At 41.2% G+C, this 19,774-nt stretch overlaps 4 protein-coding genes across 6 annotated transcripts in view; 2 read left to right on the top strand and 2 right to left on the bottom strand.

The window, feature by feature from the left end:
• Positions 1-1,992, bottom strand: part of LOC110049044 (chitin deacetylase 7-like) — a 4,663-nt gene extending 2,671 nt beyond the window's left edge. The window contains exons 1-2 of the mRNA XM_020754811.2: positions 1,222-1,992; positions 337-552 (exon numbers count right to left, since the gene is read on the bottom strand). Of these exons, the coding sequence (XP_020610470.2) occupies positions 337-552; positions 1,222-1,888 (883 nt within the window). The 5' untranslated portion in view covers positions 1,889-1,992. The remainder of the gene's footprint in view (positions 1-336; positions 553-1,221) is intronic.
• A 1,278-nt stretch (positions 1,993-3,270) lies between these two features.
• Positions 3,271-6,562, top strand: LOC110049045 (chitin deacetylase 7-like). Its single transcript, XM_020754812.2, has 3 exons — positions 3,271-4,071; positions 4,754-4,975; positions 5,801-6,562. Exons 1-3 carry the CDS (start codon positions 3,381-3,383, stop codon positions 6,064-6,066), a joined length of 1,179 nt encoding a protein of 392 aa, XP_020610471.2. The 5' UTR covers positions 3,271-3,380; the 3' UTR covers positions 6,067-6,562.
• Positions 6,563-7,547: 985 nt separating this feature from the next.
• On the top strand, positions 7,548-10,799 carry LOC110049067 (chitin deacetylase 7-like). Its single transcript, XM_020754836.2, has 3 exons — positions 7,548-8,407; positions 9,358-9,585; positions 10,038-10,799. The coding sequence occupies exons 1-3, from the start codon at positions 7,717-7,719 to the stop codon at positions 10,301-10,303; spliced, it is 1,185 nt and encodes a 394-aa protein (XP_020610495.2). The 5' UTR covers positions 7,548-7,716; the 3' UTR covers positions 10,304-10,799.
• Positions 10,800-12,014: 1,215 nt separating this feature from the next.
• Positions 12,015-19,774, bottom strand: part of LOC110049068 (uncharacterized) — a 46,983-nt gene continuing 39,223 nt past the window's right edge. For all 3 annotated transcript variants that reach the window (XM_089287472.1, XM_089287473.1, XM_089287471.1), the window contains 6 exons: positions 18,851-19,712; positions 17,473-18,096; positions 16,259-16,501; positions 15,875-16,066; positions 13,861-14,349; positions 12,015-12,885 (listed from right to left, as the gene is read on the bottom strand). In XM_089287472.1, the coding sequence (XP_089143598.1) occupies positions 12,668-12,885; positions 13,861-14,349; positions 15,875-16,066; positions 16,259-16,501; positions 17,473-18,096; positions 18,851-19,712 (2,628 nt within the window). In that variant the 3' untranslated portion in view covers positions 12,015-12,667. The remainder of the gene's footprint in view (positions 12,886-13,860; positions 14,350-15,874; positions 16,067-16,258; positions 16,502-17,472; positions 18,097-18,850; positions 19,713-19,774) is intronic.

Raw genomic sequence — 19,774 nt, forward strand, 5'->3', positions numbered from 1 at the left:
TGGGTAAAAAACTTCTCCCCATATCTCACATAAGAAAAATTGCCGTGACCAGAATTTTGGCGAGAGTCTTTGTATATTTACCTTCTTTCATTTTCCAGATTCTGGACTTTATCTATTGACCGGTTTTGATTTTTATTTTGATCTATTTTGAATGGCGTGACACTGAAAACCAGCAATATTTTACTATTACTGGGGCCAGGAAAATCGTTCGTTATGCTGAGGACCTCGTTATATAGAGGTTCGTTAAATCGAGGTTCCACTGTACATAACTGCGGTGTACATAGACTGTCCGTGACACAGCCGGGCTACAAACGGCAAAATTTCAAGTGAACATACCTTCAAAGTAAGTGCTATTAGCCAGCCATTGTTCCTCTAGAAGCATGAAAAACGGAGCCCTATTGGTCGTGTAGTGTCGTTCGAAATTGGAGTCAAACAGTTCGAAGGCTTCTTGGGCTGTATCAGGCGGGGTACAGGAGTCGATGAAATTACACAACTGCCCGTCTTTGCTGTTGTAATCAACCAGTGGTACTTCCCACAGTGCAGGAAAGGAATCTAAGATTAACAGAGCAGTCTGAAGAAATCTCCTGAACAAATTTTCAAATATTGAACGATATTCCATACAGAAACAAAAATCGGTTTCAGTTTTATCATGTTAAACCATCTTCACTGGAAATTTAACAGTGCAGTCTAAAAATGATCAAAAGATGAGAAAAAGCTCATTACATAATAATAACAAGATGGTTTGATAAATAATGATAACTGGAACATGTTTATCTTTTCTCTATAGCTATGGAATGTCGCGCTGTACTTCTTGGAACATGTGTTATCAAACAAACTCCCATCAAGAATACGTTAAGAAAAAACAGACAGTCAGAAATGCAAAGAAGGGTGTATAACAGTCAGTGATCTAAATTGTTAGTCAAATCATCGCCTCATGATCACAGCTACAGTCTTAACTTAGGCAAACTGAAATCGAAACGTTATGATCCAATTTAGAACCCTGCAGGGAGCAGTGAACTGTAACCTCGTTCCCAGGATCTCTCATCTTCCCGCCCTCCTCCACGTTCAGGGACCCTGGGAACGAGGCTGAGTGAACTGCGCTGGTTTATAGTTACAGAGCTGCGACAGAGACGCGTTAAAATTACATCACCAAAGCCCTACCCCCTCAACCGCATTGCCAGAGCTTTACACTTCCGCGCACAGAAGATGAAATAAACTTACCAGTCGGGCATGGCTCGATCACACAATCTTGAGTTGATCGATATTCCAGAGTGTAAGGCCAGAGCGGAGGATCCCTGTACATCTGAGTGGGCATTGAAGACTCGTACAAAAAGAGTGCGTCTTGCAGAGTTTTGAACTCTGTGTTTCCACCAACCTGGATGTATGGCGCCCGGTAGCCCTTCACATCTTCAGGATTCACGTAACCCCATTTTCTTAGAATCTCTCTCATCCCCACTATCTCCTCAGTGAGTTGTTTTTCTGTCGCGGTTTTCCACCAACTGATGGGAAGTCGGCGGGAAATGGAGTTATCCGCGATTTCGTGGCGCTGATTGTACAGTGCTTGAACCATGCAGTAGTTCGTGTACTCGTGCTTAACGAAGAACGTCGCGGAGATGTTGCAATCATTTGGATTTTTGAACTGGCCGTTGAATAACTCTTCGTATAGAGAGAACCCGCCGCTGTTAACGGCTGCATCAAACGTGATCATTACAATCTGAGGGATCGAGGATGCGGACAAATTCCCAGGGATTTTGGTGCCACTGCAAAAACAGTCGGGAAGCTTACACTTATCCGGGTTGCACGGCTTTGCTGGGTTTCCATTGGCTTGTGAAAACAGCACAGCAAGAAGAATAGCAAATGAGGTAGCAGTTTTAGCAGGAGACATCATTGCACTTTGATAATTTTCTTGAGAAGACTCAAATTGTTGCACTCTTCGAGCTAATCTGCAACCACTTAAGCTGCGTGGAGGCCTGTCTTGGCTTAAAAGTGACAATTTTGTACGTCATCTATTATTTTTAGCTACCATATCTCATGCACTCACTCGGCACGGCCTTAACCCCTATACGACCTATAAATACGGATAATATAAAGTGCAATGCTACAAATTTGGTAACATTACAGCTTGAGAAAAATTTAACTGACTAATACTGCCATAGGTAATTTATAAACCTACTGTTGCATCACAAAAAAAAAAAAAAAAAAAAAAAAAAATATATATATATATATATATATAGATATATAGATATATATAAATGTGGGAGAATACATATTAAGACCACTCAGTAAGCAGTTTTCCCTTGGTATTATAAACACCCTAGCCATGAACAGTTCTGTGTGCAGGCCTTTTGTTATTCTGCGCAACCATAGTTAATAGAGAGAAATGGTTAGAAAGGCTGGTAAACATCAAAGGAGCAAATAAACAGACTAACATTTATGTTGGAATGCTCTTGACTCTGCACATCTTTTGTTTTATGCTCATAGACTATACATGCTTGAACTACATAGTCGCAATGCTTCTATTGGTTAGTTGTATGAGCACACGTAACCACCTTTTTTACCGTAGAATTCCGAAAGTAACGGCCCCCGTTACTTTCAGATTTAGCAGGCAAAAGTCATCAGTTGCAAAATAGAAACAAAAACATACAACCAGGAGCTTAAGAAAAGCATACAACAACGCATTTTGGCAAGTTTCCTAACCGCTTCCCTCAATTAGCTATTGTGCTACAATTTATACAGGTGCCAACATCTCCTATCACTGCCAAGATTCTTTAGTTTCTTAGAAAGATGTTGCAATCATTTGGAGATTTGTGTCTGTCAGTCTGTCTGTCAGGAGCAAAAATAAAACTCCTTCCGGTCACTCAGTTATCTCGTGATCGGGCTACGAAGAAAATCTTTTTTCCCTTCATTTTAGCTCTGTCATTCTGGAATTCCATTTACATGAATGGCAGGAGGATAACTGAAGTAAAGTCAAATTATGTTACCCCTGAAAAATGTCTCATTACGATAAAAAAGAGAAAAAATAAGAGGAAAGTCAGCAGGAAATTTACATCTCAAATAGTCTGCAAATTAGGCCTTTACACCTCCCGGGTAATTTTATACCACAATTTCCCACCTCCAGGGGTACAAGGAAAAGGGAAGCGGTCGGGGAAAATTCCCAGAAGAATCACATGAGTTAAGCCTGGGTGCTTGCTGCTGCGAAATCACGGAAATAGAATAGCGCTTGACGTCACGCCAGGGAATCGGGTTATTTCCCCGGAAATTGATTCTCATTAGATATAAATCAAGCGTGACCTCCCATTCGTTTGCATTTCAGGTCTTCGGTTCTTAGCGAAACAGAGCCATCGATCGAGCCATCGGCAACAAGCTCTGTGATTTTAATCATGTTGAGTTACATCAACGCTTTTTTTGCACTGATCCTGTTGTGTTCAAAGCTGGACAATATCGATGGAGCAGCAGTGAAGTCTCGCGGACTCGGACCAGCGAAGCCATGTTCGCCAGACATCTGCAAGCTTCCCGATTGCCGCTGTAGCGGAGTCGACATCCCAGGGAATCTACCGAAAGAGAAAGTCCCCCAGATGGTCATGCTGTCCTTCGACGACGCTGTGAATGGGCAAGTCTATGGCTTTTATGAAACTCTGTTCGCGGATGGCGAGCTGAAGAATCCAAACGGATGTAATGCAACGGCGACCTTCTTCGTCTCGCATGAGTACACCGAGTATCAAATGGTGCAAGCGCTGTACCACAACAGACATGATATAGCAGATCACACAATCTCACACAGGACGCCGACTAGCTGGTGGAAGTCGGCGAACTACAGCCAGCTGACGGACGAAATAGTGGGACAGAGAGAAATTCTGCGGAAATGGGGACAGGTTGAGGTAGAGGACGTGGTGGGATTCCGGGTCCCCTTCCTACAGATCGCTGGTAACACCATGTATCAAGTTCTTTACGATAACAAGTTTCTATACGACTCGTCCATGCCTACTCAGAAATTTATGGATCCGCCGATGTGGCCGTACAACCTAGAATATCAATCAACACAGGAATGTGTTATTCCACCATGTCCGACCGGTGAGTGAGCCGCAAGAAACAATAGCTTAGTAAGGGAGGGAGAGAGGGGATCATTTTTCCACCTTTGAATGGACTTACTGGAAGTTCTTTTCACCTAGTGCCCGTACCTAGGAATCGCGCGGTTATTCATGCCGTCCCGAAGTTTATTCCTAGGATCTGGAATAGAGTCAAAGACCTTTGCAAAGTAACCCAATTATATTTTAACAATAATTCAGACATTCATGGAGCACTTTGTTAGAAATTTAAGACTGCTGAAAGCATATATATCAGGAAAACATTGAATCTGTGAAAGGAATTAATCAGGGCGCTATAAACTATAGATGTGGGACACGTTTCGGGAGTTGTATGAATTTTTTGACATTCCAACCAAAACAAATTTTGGTTGAGTATTTACTGACGAAGTAAGATATGACGGTTGCACTGTGCCATGAGACAGTGTTGTAATAGATTCTTGTAACTGAGGGAATGGGGTCTAAGTTTTTGAATGTTTTTTCATCATCCAAACATTTAGAAATTTAACTAAGCTACATCCCCCTTCATCGCCCCCCCGTCCTCAAACATACACACGCACACGCACTTCCCGCTACATTAGTTAACCTTTCCGCTTTTCTCAGAGAACAGTACCTTACAGGAGGGAGTCATGTAGATACTGGAAAGATTGATAGTTCTTTGTTCTTTCCAGATTCATTCCCAGGTCTCTGGGAGGTCCCTATGATTGATTACAACGATTCACGAGGTATGCCGTGCAATATGATTGACGGCTGTTATCCGCCAACCAACGAACAGGAAGCGTATGATCTCCTGTCCAGCAATTTTGAAAGACACTACACGTCCACCAGCAGGGCACCATTTCCAATGTTCATGCACGCTGTTTGGTTTCAAAAATACCCCTTCACTCTAACTGGTGAGTAATGAAAAGAGAGCATGAAAAGTAAGAGAAGTAACTCCCCATACAGGCCTTATGTCCAAGGTAATCCCTCTCAGGTTATTGTTAGGTATGGTGTCCAGTAATTTTCCAGTGGATAATGTTGCCACACGCGGTTGCCCAGTATGTAACTGCATGTAAATTAGCGTTTAATTTAGGCTGTCCACTTGAGGACAATTCGCGTGACTGTGAGGATTGACTAATTCTTCACCGGCTCCTGGAGGGCGTTGTGGCAACAATTTGAGAGGGATTGCCTTAGGAATAAGTCTTATTTAAGGAATTATTCTCTTAAGCTTCATCATCTCTTTCTTGGTAATGATTAGTTATTGTCACTAAATTAAGTAAAATACTTTTTACTTGAGAGTGGGGAGTTACTAGTATTGCCTTTGGTTAAGTGTCTCCTTAGTAACTGTATAAGAAACAGGCTACTTTCTCTTCCAATCAGAAGTAAAATCAACTCTACTGTAAATTGCTCAGTCACAATTTTTCGGAGGTTAAACCGGCTCTGAGAATGTATCGAACAATGTATCCTGAATTTCATGCTGGCAAAAAAAAATTGAACAGGGAAACGACGAACATTACCAACTGTTCAGCTATAATAATGGCACGCTGAGATGAACTTTGAATAAAACATGTTTCGAAGGTCAAATAAAAAAAATCGCTTTGACGTAAGTTACCGCCATTGTGTGGGTTTAACATCGCGATTCATTATGTTTGTTGTTAATTTTGTAAACCTCAACGACTTCCAGTAAAACCGAAAAGCGACCGATTCCTTGGTAAACTATACATTTTGTTTATTTTCAGCGGTGAAGAAATTCCTGCAGGACATACTCTCTCGTGGAGATGTGTGGATGCTTGGCATTAAACATGTCATCGAGTGGATCAAATCACCCACCAGCCTCGATGATATCGAAAATTTTGCACCGTGGAAATGCAACTCCCCTCCCCCACCCCCTCCGTGTGATACCCCAAACGTCTGTGGCTTCCCTGACGATCCGCACTACCTGTACACCTGTACTCGTCCATGTCCGAAGCATTATCCCTGGGTTGGAAACCCGGATGGAAATTAACGCGTGTACATATCCCGGAAGGATTGATGGATGCCCTTGACAGAGATAAGAATTATCCCGGATGAAATAATTTGTTTTCTTTGTTTGTTTGTTCGTTTAGTAAATTTGTAAGCAATGTGATCATTGTGCTGTAGGAACCAAAGACCGAACTGAGACGTGAAACGTGGTTTTTGTTTTCAATTTAGCATCGAGACCATAATTAATTGAAAGAGTAATAATGGCCGGCAGTGGACTCTCAGTTGTCAGTTACGATTACTGTGCATTCAGTTAAAATCTCAGCTAATTTCTCTTGGATCTACACACAACGATGACTGTTTGTTGTGAAACCTTATTTTATGATAGTGTTCAGGTAAAATTGTCAGAAATCGGGCTCGTTATGATGTACAACGGCCTTTAGGTTTTATCTCAGATCCAGAATTTCAAGTAATCAAACACCTTATTGTAGTTGACAATGTATTTGCAATGCAGGAATAAAAGAAAGTAACAAATTTTTAAATGTCTGTCTTTCATTTGATAACTTTTTTTAAATATAACCCAAATACATCAGTTTGAATAGTCCAGCTTTTCAAAACCGATTTGATCACAGAAATCAAAAGTTTATAGAAACAACAAACAGGCAATTAGGACACAAACAATAGGACATAAATAGAATATAATCACAGACATAAAAAGTATATAGACTCACATTTTGCGACAAAGCTTTTTCACGAATCTACATAAGAAAAGGTGAAATAATCCCCTTACGTTTATAAACCTACTAAAAGAATTAAGAAGCAAGAATAACGCGTTACAGCGCTTTCAATTTTAAAACCGTGCCAGCACGCGTATCAAAAATCCATATCTATTAGCCCGTTTACGTTTTCCTCGACCCTGCAAATAGACAGTTGCTGATAACTCTTCACATTTTCGACAAAAGGACGCAAGGAAACGTGTTTTGGTCCAGGTTGTCGGACAGTTCGAAAATCGGGATTCCAATGCCCGCTCTCCCCGCCTATCGCCTATAGACGACCTACGATTGCATTATTTTGCTAACTCGTGGTTGCTACTAGTATTACAAATATTCATATGAATCCGCGTGCCTTTTGTTACTTTTTTTTAAAACGGTTTGCGTACGTGACAGCATTGATGCACTATCTCTCGTAATCTCTATTTTCTCAGGGGAGGTGTAGCAATCATAATTTAAGAAGTCTTGTAGGGATAAAAAAAGAATCCAACTGCCCGGAACGTCGCCCCGAACGGTTTTCTTCCTTTCTTTCCGAGGAAAGTCACTACAAAATTTTTATCTCAAATAGCTCGCAGATGGCAATTTTCAATCCCCAAAAGGCCTCCATACCACTCGGGTCACCAGCGTACCCGAGTACCCCCCTGGGGCATATGGTAAAGGGAAGTCAGGGATTAACCTCTGCTCTGGGGAATCCCTGGGCGAATCATATGATTCAAGCTGAGGTATTTGTTCCCATCAAATTACGGAAATAAAATGCTACTTGACGTCACTTCGAAATCTTGGGGTTGTTTTTTCCCGGAAAATGATTTTCAGGGGAAATAAATTTATGTGACCGCCGCTCCTAGCATTTGAGGCACTTAGCTTTAAGCGAGACATAATCATACCAATCGAACGGTTGGCCGCTAGCTAGCTCAGTGATTTTAATCATGTTGAGGCAAATTAATTCCGTATTTGCTTTGATCCTGTTGTGTTTAAAGCTGGACAGTATGTGTGAAGCAGCAGTGAACTTTCGTGCACTCGGACCAGCCAAGCCATGTTCGCCAGACATCTGCAAGCTTCCCGATTGCTGCTGTAGTGGAGTCGACATCCCTGGGAACCTACCTAGCGAGAAAGTCCCGCAGGTGGTCATGCTGTCTTTTGATGACGATGTGGGCGAGCCAAACTATAAATATTACGAGACTCTGTTCGCGGATCGCGAGCTCAAGAATCCAAACGGCTGTGACGCTACGGCGACCTTCTTCGTCTCGCATGAGTACACTGATTATCAAAAGGTGCAAGCGCTGTACCACGACAGGCACGATATAGCAGATCACACCATCTCCCACAGGACGCCGACTACCTGGTGGAAATCGGCGAACTACAGCCAGCTGACGGACGAAATAGTGGGACAGAGGGAAATTCTACGGAAATGGGGACAGCTTGAGGCAGAAGACGTCGTAGGATTCCGAGCCCCTTTCCTGCAGACCGCTGGTAACACCATGTATCAAGTTCTTTACGATAACAAGTTTCTATACGACTCCTCCATGCCCACCCACGACTTTACGAATCCTCCGATGTGGCCGTACACTTTGGACTATCGATCAACACAGGAATGTGTTATTCCACCATGTCCGACCGGTGAGTGAACCCCCCCCCCCCCCCACCTCCCGCCCCCCGAGAAGAAAAGCTGATTCCGGGAAGTGTGGGGGAGAGAAGCGTTTAGTTTTTGTGGATTAACATTTGTCTAACTTAAATTACAGTCCTTTTACCAGCTTTCCTTTCACTAATGTGTGACGTTTGGCGTCAGACGTATTTCTACTATGCCACTTCGAATAGCAACAACTAAATAAAAATACTTAAAGTATAAGTCAATCAATTAAAGTAACTACACTTTAAAACTGGCTTACGGGAATTCCTCCATGACAAAAAACATGAGTTTCACTTCCGGAGAGAATTTCACTCCGTTTTATTCCGCTTGAAAACCTGTTACGGAATGCAAGAGTTCTAACTAATGGAGTGGTTTTAGTTAGATAAATATCAACTAATGGAATCGATATTTTCTGTGAGGAAACCAGAGCTGAATGAGTGGAAATATTTCTTCCAAAATCTAGCCAATCAACTCGTATGTCTTCGGTCAGAACCACCTTTTCCTCGTTCCAGCGCCCCGCCGTCTAAGAGGGACTGGTGGCACTGGAATCGAGAAAACCGTGCGTCATCAGTGTTCTCCTGGTAGGTGATTCATTTCATTATGTCCAGGCGCGTTTCCCCCGCACTCCCTCAAAAGAAGAATTTAAACAAGTCCCCTTCGCCGTAGACTCCGAGCAGTTTCTTTTTTCCTCGAAAATCCGCAAGGAAGAACGCAAAACAAGTAAGTGCGCAAGCGTGACGTGCGAGCGGCGATGCCCGCGCTTCTTGGGGCTCGCGGTATCGCCGCTCGTCGCTCGCACGTCACGCTCACAATTACGCTCGCAATCTTACTTGTTTTGCGTTCTTCCCCACGGATTTTCGAGGAAAAGAGACCGCTCTAAGTATACCTCCTCCAGCCTTATTTTATTTACTATCAACTGTATTCAATCTCTTGTTCCCAGATTCATTCCCAGGACTCTGGGAGGTTCCCTTGGTTGATTACAACGTTAACGATTCACGAGGTTTTCCCTGCGATATGATTGACGCCTGCTTGCCGCCGCCTACGGGTGGACCGGACGTGTATCATCTCCTGTCCAGGAATTTTGAAAGACACTACACGACTAACAGGGCACCATTTCCTATGTTTATGCACGCTAGTTGGTTTCAAGCATATCCGTTTGCTTTAACTGGTGAGTAATGACAAATCAGTGTTCCTGAATTCACTTAAGAGCGCAAATTTCACTCGAGTATTGAAAGCAGTAAGAGCTCTCTTAGGGTTAAAGTTTTGAAAATTTAAGGTGGCTCTGAACCCTATGTAGACTTGTCAAAAACTTTGCCAAAAGTTGCGATTTATCACGCTCATCAAAATTTGATAATATAAAAAAATTGACCTTGCCGTTTTTGAATTATAAGCCCCTAGAGCTTTCATTAGGGTTGTTTTTAGCAGGTCATACTGTTTCTATGGTAATCTGTTGTGTCACGAAATTGATAACGTGTTCACCAATGACTGGGCAGTTTTTTGATACCATGATTGTAGCATCAAGTGATAAAGAGTGGTTATAATGACCCATCAAAATTTAACTCCTGAAAACTGTTTTTTGAGCCACCTTAAACTAGTGTTCTTAATGTTGTTCATTTTCAGCCATGAAAAATTTCCTGCAGGACATACTCTCGCGTGGAGATGTGTGGATGCTTGGCATTAAACATGCCATCGAGTGGGTCAAATCACCCACCAGCCTCGATGATATCGAAGATTTCGCTCCGTGGAAATGCAACTCCCCTCCCCCACCCCCTCCGTGTGACACTCCAAACGTCTGTGGCTTCCCTAATGACCCGCACTACCTGAGCACCTGTACTTCTCCATGTCCAAAGCATTATCCCTGGGTTGGACACCCGGATGGAAATTAACGCGTTTTGATATCCCGGATGGATTGATGGATGCCCTTGACAGAGATAAGAATTATCACGGCTTTCTTTTTTTGTTTATTCGTCTAGTAAATTTGTAAGCAATGTGATCATTGTGCTGTAGGAACCAAAGGCCGAACTGAGCCGTGAAACGTGGCATTTGTTTTCGATTTAGCATCGATACGATAATTAAATAAATGAGTAATAATGGCCGGCGCTGGAATCTCAATTATCAGTTACGATTACTGTGCTTTCAGTTAAAATCTCAACCAATTGCTCTTGGATCTACATACAACGATGACTGTTCGCCGTGAAACCTCATGTTATGATAATATTGAAAAAAGTTGTTTGAAATCGGTCTGGTTATTATGTACAACAGCCTTAAGGTTGTTTCTCAGATCCAGAATTTTAAATTCAGGTAATTAAGCACCTTATTGCAGTTGACAATGGATTTGAAATGAAGGAATAAAACTCTCTCATTATTTGGAATTTACAATAACGTTTAAATTATTGTTCTTTTGAATAGTCTCACTTTATAATTGCGAAAGCGATATCATCAGACACCCAAATTAAGTCTAAAGAACTTGGAAATAGGATACAAATATAGGAGATATTATGACCACAGATATTTAAGAAATAGAAAACATGTACCGCGTTTCTATCGAGTTATAGAAACTCGAGTGGAAGTTTGGGAGACCGAGAAATGCGGTGGGTACACGAGCCGCAGGCGAGTGTTTCCACAGCTTTTTCGAGTTCTCCCAAACTTTCAGGAGTGTTTCTATAACTCGAAAGAAACACGGAGAACATGTTTTCTATTTCTTTTAGAAAACACAGCGACGAAAAAAAGGAAAACAACTTGTTAACTTTGATTATCAAAATGTAAATTCTATTTGCTCGTGCCATCATTACGTCAACAGCTGGTGCTAGTTCTGTGTTTCTATCGAGTTATAGAAACACGATATTTAACCAATCAGCGCGCGTATTTTCTTAGGACTGTTTTCTAACAAAAATTATAGAACAAACAAACAGGATACAGTAATCGTCAGAGTGAGGGTAGACCCTCACGCCGACGATCATGATCACACTTTACAAACCAATGATACTCCTGAGTTCAGACCATTTGCTACACAGGATACAAGTAGGATACAAATAGAATATGATCACAAACGTTAATAGACTTACATGTTGTAACACCGGATGTTCACGACTCTAAATAACACAGGGTAAAAAAAGAATAATGTTTATAAACCTAATCAGAAACAAAACGCATTGGAACGACGCTGTTGCAGCGCTTTTGATATTAAAACCGTGCATATCGCGATCAGACCAAATAAAATCCATTTCTACAAGCCAGCCAGCCAGCCAGCCAGACAGACAGACAAACAGACAGACAGACAGAAGGACAGACAGACAGACAACCTCTATCAGTAAAGCACCATTGAAAAGTAAAGTTCTGTAGCTTATGGGGTCTTTTTGTTTTTCCTTTTTCCTTGACCTTGCAAATAGATAGTTACTGATAACACTTCATGTTTTCGATTACCAGTTAAATTTAAGGATTTCAAATGAAACAAATGCCAGGAAACGTCTTCTGGCTCACGACAGGTTCTCGGACTTTTCGAACAATCGGGATTCCACCGCATAAAAAGCAAGTATTTCAAACTCACTGAACGGTCTGTAGGTTGTTACATGCATAATTCCTCAGCCTTTAGCAGTATTCAAGCACCATATTGCATTTTATTGGATTTCAGAACTAATATAAACTAATGAAATTTATTTGCTATGCATTGACTTCTGCTTTACATCTTTGTAAAGATTGAAACACTAAGAAAGCTAATTTCGATATTTCAAAATTCGAACTTGGTTCCGAGGGTTAGAGCAACAAAACAACAAAAAATCATTAAGTCATCTCTTAATTTGCCCTCGATGAGATTTCTATTTCTTTATTTCCCATAAACCTCGGCAACAAGTTCGAATTTTAGAGGAGCTACGTCACGGTTTGCACATATTGAAAAGTTTAGCCTCAATTTTTCAAATTCGTCGTTTGTAATCCGTGTTAATCTTCTCCATCCTTAGCCATCCTTGTTCCTTTATGGTTTATCATGATCTCTTTACTGTTTTTCTATCTTATTTAACTGTTATTTTCAAGTTTCCTTCAGGATTTAAAGGTAATTTTGTATGTGACCGAAATAACTCAAAATACCGTGACTGAACTCTTTTAATATATTGACCTTGGCCTATTGCAGACCTCCCTCTAGCTTACAATATATTAGATTTCTGTGAGAAACTGCCTGAAAATGTACTAAAAGCACAGCGAGGATATAATTGAGCACTCGAGGGCAACACTCCTCGTACAGGAGCAGAATCTCCTCATTTTTTGTTGGTATCTGCAATCCTTTTACCTTCGTCACCGACCGCTTTTACACGAAAGCAGTCATCTACACTGTCAGAGTTCTTGCTTTTAGTTGTGTATCCGGATGGGCAGGACTGGCACCTGACCTGACCTTCTGTGTCCTGATAACTACCAATATCACACTCACGACAGTGTTTGGTTGATGTGTCTAAGAAAAACCCGGGGGGACATCCAACTGTTTATTACAAGAAAAATACAAGATGATCAACATACAAGATAATCAACATGAAGGTAAAGCAAACTATTCACTATTTACTTCCTACCTTCTTTTCCCCCTTCCTTACACCCTCCCTTCTTTTCTTTCTTCTTTTTTTTCACTTACGTCCTCCGTCCCTTCCTTTATTTCATTCCATTGCATGTTTTGTTTTAATTTAAATTCTCAAATTCTAAAACCTTAGGTACCATTTCAAATGAGTTAAGACGGCGGTTCAAAGAATAACATTCATCGTCAAAACACAGAGAACCTTCACATAGAAGATCGGCCCAGCTGGTCAAATCAACACGGATAAAGGTGACATGACTGAACTCGGAGGAAGGCACTGTTAATTAAACTTCTAATATGTACTACAGGACTGCCATAAAGAGCTGATACAGAGTTAAGGTTTCGAAGACGTGCATGGGGCAGCTTGAGGGTGTCAATGATTCTTTGAGCTTTTACAGCTTGAACTTTGTCGGCTTTGGAAGGTTCAACACCCCGAAGAGGGATACTCTCAGAAATTGGGTGGGGGTGTGCGGACCTTTTCCCTAAACCCTTACCCTATTTAAGACCAAAATCTACTATTTTCCCTGCCCTACTTATGACCTGACCAAAAATTTGATGTCCTATTTAAGACCTGACCCTTAAGTCTACACCCTGTTTCAGACCTGCCTTATAATGAAAAAGTAGCATCTCCTAAAAGAAAGTACCCAATTCAAGTCTAGGGTGAAAAAAATAATGCCTTATCTGAGACCAAAATGGCAAAATTCGATACCCTATTTCTGACCAAAATGGCTAAAACACCATACCCTTTGGGGCCGTACATACCCATATAGCTCATATGAGGGAGTAACACCGGGGATTTAACCAGAGCCCTCAGGAGACTGCCTAGGTCCTAACAGGATGGATCAACAAAGGTTTGACGAGTTTACAAATATTTTAGTTCCCACTTACCACACGAGCTATTCCCAATGTCGGTAAAGTAGCCCAAACCACAAGTGAACTCAGAAGACAAATGCTGCAGCGATCCTTGCCTTGCTACTAACACGTTTTCATTGACGTTCATGGCGAACTGCCCCATGGAAACTACGTACCGTAGTTGAAAGGCAACCGAGCCTGCCTTTTCAGCTGCATTTGGTGCCGATGCATTTCTCTTAGACGCCCTGAAGATAACTGTACACTCTATTGTTGTAATGGAATCGGAGCCAACTGCTCGTTTTTTCCTTCGTCCAGTAAAACTTCCACAACCAGATACCTTTACGTCTCCGATGCTGCACAATCCAGACTCAAAGCACTCGTATTCCGGTAATGGTCTCATTGCTTGCAGGAATGCTTCACGGAAGGACGTCTCTATCTCCATGAACTGCTGCTTCGTTCGGCAGGTCTGCGTCAATGGAAACTGTAAAGATATACGTTGGCGCATTTCCTGTGGGGAGGATGATGCTGCAAACAATAGAACAGTAGTAATAATTGGTAAAGGAGAACTCTTTGGCCCAACAGTTCCTTTTCTTTTTAACCTGCGAGCCTGCGTATATATTCGTATGTATGTTCATTCAGTGGCGAAAACCCAAGCTCATCTTCAACCAAGATTTTCCCTAAATGCATCAATATATCATTACGAATTCTAAACCTGTGCCCTTTTGCATTGGGTGATTACTAAAACTAATTGGATTGAGTGGAGTGCAATATAATTTAGGGGTACACGGCGACTAATAGCCTATATATTTCCGAGTTACCTTGCTCCTTTATTTCAAAACAAGTCCTTGTGCAAATCTTTAAATTGATATGAAAGTGGGTTTGACACAAAGGCAAAAGGTAACGCGGAAATGGCCTATTTGACGTAATCGGACGATCGTGCAGCGCGAGGCCGATTTGAATTTAACAGCACGACTTCTAAATTAATAGACCTCTTTAGCTTGGGCGGTTTGTTTTCCCATGGTAGACTACGTGATATTCTCTAGAGAATTTTTCTTTTATCCATCTTGAAACTATTCATTCATATGCATGCGACTATTTACAAATTTGAAAGCAAGAATTCTCAAGAGTATCATCACGTGGTCTGAAATGGGAAAACAAAGCGCCCAAGCTAAAGAGGTCTATTGTACGACACGAGGTCCAATTACTCATTAATTGTATCAGTTACAAATTTCGTGATTAAAAAAGTCTTGTGAGAACTTCTTTTGCTCGAAGAAATCATTAGTGTGCTCCATAAATTGTAAACACTGTACGAAACATTTGAGAAGGGAACCATTAAACGAATGTAATTGACATGCGAATGGTGTTGGCAGCCAATTACAGGCATCCAATTGCAAAAAGTTTAAACTGGATACCTGAATTGGACGGCCACATAATCGTGCGCTGATCACGTCACAATAGGCACTCGGAGAACCAATTACGATCTAAAATTTTGTTACGGATACGATTAAGTAAACAATTGACCTCAATCCGCTTAGTAATCGTACAGAATCAGAAATATACATTTTTATTACTATTCCTTATTTGTCAATAATTTTAATTTTTTTTTTGCTGTGTCCCCAATTAGTTATGAAAACTAAATACATTGACACATTAATAAAGCTTTTACTTACTTACTTACTAAATTCTCATTGAGTAGGTTCTGCAAGCAAAACAAAGCTGAATCCCAGAGATAGTGATCACCCTCTGGCAAGTGCTGAATCTTCTGGGTTTTATTTGGCATTTAGATCTAAATTTATACCATACCCAAATTCGCAATTAGCCAATCAGAAACCCTGTGTACTGTCCTCATATCTTGCGATATCAAGTTATTGATATAAGGCTAATTTACGAACAAACTCACTACGATGGCACTTTTAAGCCAGCTACGGGTTGACCAGACATGTCGTTTCTTGGTCTAGTCTGGCCTTAACGTAAAAGCAGGAAAGTTTTAGGTCATCATCAGATTTCCAGACTACAACAGAGCATATAAAATAAAGATTTAGATACTTACGAAGGCATTTAGGAAGAGTCTTGATGACTTCTCCGTTCCATTTCCAACTTGTATCAGGTCCACACTCGTATTCGATAACAGCGCTACTGGAAAATGCCATTCCATTTTTACAGCCCAGTGTACATCCTTGCTTTCCCGAGTAACTCATACACCGTTTATATCCATTCACTGGTTCATCCAACGGCTCGCACTCTGTTGAGGAAAACGAGAAACGCCAAGCTCATGTAAAGTTGAATGACAAACATAAGAACAGATAAACTTGAAACAGACGAGATGCAATGTGTTTGAAACAATTGAAAAACAGAGAACCAAACTTACCAATAAAAGCTTTCGAACTGATTTACGATTAACAATTACACAAGTGACAATGGACAACTTATTTACCCTTTTCATCGTTGATAGCCTGTTCACAACGGCTTCCCCAAAATCCTTTGGGACATTCGCACCTGTACGAGTTAATGCCATCTATGCATTTCCCACGGACACAGGAGCCTGGTGTACAGTCGTTTATGTTGGTGTCACAATGTGTACCTGTATATCCCGCTTCACATTTGCAAACCATTTCGTCACCGGTACGGTTTTTACATTCAATTATATGGGAACAGTTCTTTTCACACAATTCCAGGGCTGTAAAGAAACATTTTGCGTGTAAATGGGAATGCAACTACTAAACTTTTCTACTAAGGAATCTTATTTAATTTATTCTTCTTTTATTAGGTATAACGCCATTGCTCATGTCAAATGGCAGCTTTTCCAGCTGTTTTGCGGTCGTCAGTAAAGTCGTACATGATCAAAACATGGAGCAAAACAATCGTTTTTGGTTGTTGAGCGGTCGCAAAGGGAATTATGAAATTATAGCTGAGAAAGATGGGGAATACAAACGGGTGAAGCTCCAGTCCTTTTTGTAGTAACTGCTATTCTGTTTAAGTCAGATGTGTAGAAAATTATTCACTTTCAGGCCTAGCGCAGGACTATTTCCGAACTACGTGTTACATAAATGCCAGTGTATTATTCCAGATAAAAGAGTTTGATATGAACACATGATTGACCATCACAGATGTATTCACAACTTGAGCAGTAGTGAAATTAAAGCATGGGTTCGAATCCCGTTAGAGCCTGGATGCTTGTGTTTTTCACGCTTTAATTTCACAACTGCTTGTATTGTGTTTATAAGTTAAATATAACTGAGATGATCTATCAATCATGTAGGAGAGTTTGATGTTCGCATGCCAGGGAAGTGCTAAAAATTTACCAGAAGCAGACAACCCCCTTCACCCACCCCGTGGGTTTCTCGACACGCTAAAAAAGGAACAGTCAAGTCAACGCTTACCTCAATTAAAACATCACACATGGACAAGAATTCCCCAGAAATCGGCGTAACTGCCTGATGAAAACCACAACAACGTTTTCCTCGGTAGCCAAGACACGTATACGAAACGTAAAATCTTCGTTTTCATGGTTTTATCATGCGAAAAGGGGCACGCCCCATCTTTGGGTATAAGACTGGCCAGGGTGTTTTGTGGAATCTTGAGACCAAGAATAGCAAGGAAACTTCAATAGCCTAAGTTTACTAGGCCTGTGATAACATCACTGCTTACCTTTGCAGCTCGTGGGAAATCTCTTCTGGGTATTTCCCTTTAAACCAAATATGAATTCAATCCAAGCCTTCACATCTCCACCAATAGGCCACGCACACCTATGAGCAGCATTCCACATGTGACTGGTGCTTCCAGGGGTGAGCCATATGTGAAACTGATGCATTAACCCGGCGTAGGAGTCCTCTAGAACGTACCTGCCAGTTTTAGAAGAGTATTTCTGTCCTAGCACCATGTAGCCTCCCCTTACGAGAGACGTACCAGTAGGTACATCGACTCTATCAAGTTCTTGACCATCCAGGTATAGGGAAAATATACCCAGATCTCCACTCCAAATTACTCCAATAAAATGCCAATTGCCATCGACTATACGGCAAGGTACATCAAGTGAATCAGTTTTGACCTTGACTTGAAGTTTTGAGTCTGTAAAAAAGATCTCGATTCTTTCTTCTGGAGAGCCTGGCACGTAATAACTGAAAGGTGTACCATTGTGGTAATTCTCATCGGCATTCAGCCAGAAAGCTATGGTTATGTTGGCTAAATTCGATTTGTTTCCTTCGTCAGCAACAATTACAACATCTGTTGACGTCTTGCGATTGAACAGTATATCAAAGTTGTCGCCAAGAGCTGTCATAAAAAATCGAGTAAGAGGAGATAATTGAGTGTATAAAATTCATGTGTTCAAGTTAAAATAATAAGTGAATCAGAGGCAAAAGGGGCTTAAATTGATCGCGTGACGCGATAGTGTTCATCCGCGCAGAGACACTATCAGCCCATAGAGCCCGTTCGAGGAAAATACCCGCATGGATAGTACTCGTCCGTGAAAATGTTTCTGTAAACAAGCGGGCTTAAAGAAAATAATCAATTGAAATTCAATTAAGTGGGTTTTTGTCTCTTTTCATTTTTATATTTTACATTTCGCGTTAACCGCTTTCATCCAGAAAAGTTGAAAATGATTCAATTTGGTTTTTGAACTGGCGCGCGGAAGAAAATTTAGTGGTGAGCAATAAAAATAATAGTGCGTTTATGTCTCGGAACTATCGGCCTGATAGTTTTACACTCGAAGCTTCGCTTCTTGGACAAATATTTGTTTTAAGAACATCAAATTTCCGTGGGGCAACTATCGACCGAGAGGTCCTCGACAGAGAAATAAATAGACTGAATATCGAGGTCATAATCCAATTGTTAAGTAAATAGTGATTAAGTAGCAGTTTGCGGTTGCTAACAAAATGGCGGCCGCTTGTTTGCGTTTTCGAAGCGTCTGCATGTGAAGAGGACTTAAAGTTTTGAATGACTATTGAATTTACATCAAAACATTTAAATCATTCGGTCTGCGTCCTGGAAATCTCGACCTCACAATGTAATTGCTAAGTAAACCTACCTATACTACAATCGGGCCCAGTATGCGATGAATGGCACACACACTTGTAATCGTTAACCAAGTCGACGCAGTGGGAGTTCAATGGACAAGGGGTGGACAAGCAGTCATTCACGTTTTCTTCGCATATCTCTCCAGTGAAGCCCACGACGCATGTGCAGTTGAACGCAGTGGCGTTAATGGGTTTGCAGTTGCCGCCATTTAAGCAAGGAAATGCTTCACAAGGATTATTGCTAATCTCGCAAAACTTTCCAAAAAGTTTGCCAGGGCAAAGACATTGAAAGTCAGCAACGAGGTCAACACAAGTGCCATTGTTTAAACAAGGGGATGAACTACACTCGTTGATATCATTTTCGCAAAATGTTCCGTCAAATCCATTTAAGCATGAACACGAATACCAGGAGACATGGTCAACACAGCTTGCATTATTGGCACATCTGTTTTCTACGCAATCATCAATGTTTACGTCACACTGCTCGCCTGTAAACCCTGATGTACAGCGACAGGAAAATCCATTTAGTTTATCGCTGCATGTGGCACCATTTGCACACGGGTTTGACGCACATTCGTCAATATCAATCTCACAAATGCTTCCTTCAAATCCAGCAGAACAGTTACAATAGAACCCATCAGGCCGGTTCACGCAATTGCTTGTGTTTTTAGTGCAATTTGCCTCAAGACAGTAATCAATCATATGTTGACAGAGGCTTCCATAAAATCCCATTGGACAGGAACAGGTGAAGTTTGACACAAGATCGACACACTGTCCTCCGTTTTGACACGGTTTTGCCTCACAGTCATCGATGTTCGTTTCACAATTCCTCCCAGAAAACCCTCCAGCGCAGACACAGGTGTAGTCGTTAACCTTTGCATGATTCATTGATGAAAATTGAATTAATTAATCGAATAAATTGGTTTAACACATTG

Source organism: Orbicella faveolata, unplaced genomic scaffold, assembly GCF_042242905.1.
Source record: "Orbicella faveolata isolate gen_17 unplaced genomic scaffold, um_ofav_v1 contig_14, whole genome shotgun sequence".
Taxonomy (NCBI): Eukaryota; Metazoa; Cnidaria; class Anthozoa; order Scleractinia; family Merulinidae; genus Orbicella; species Orbicella faveolata.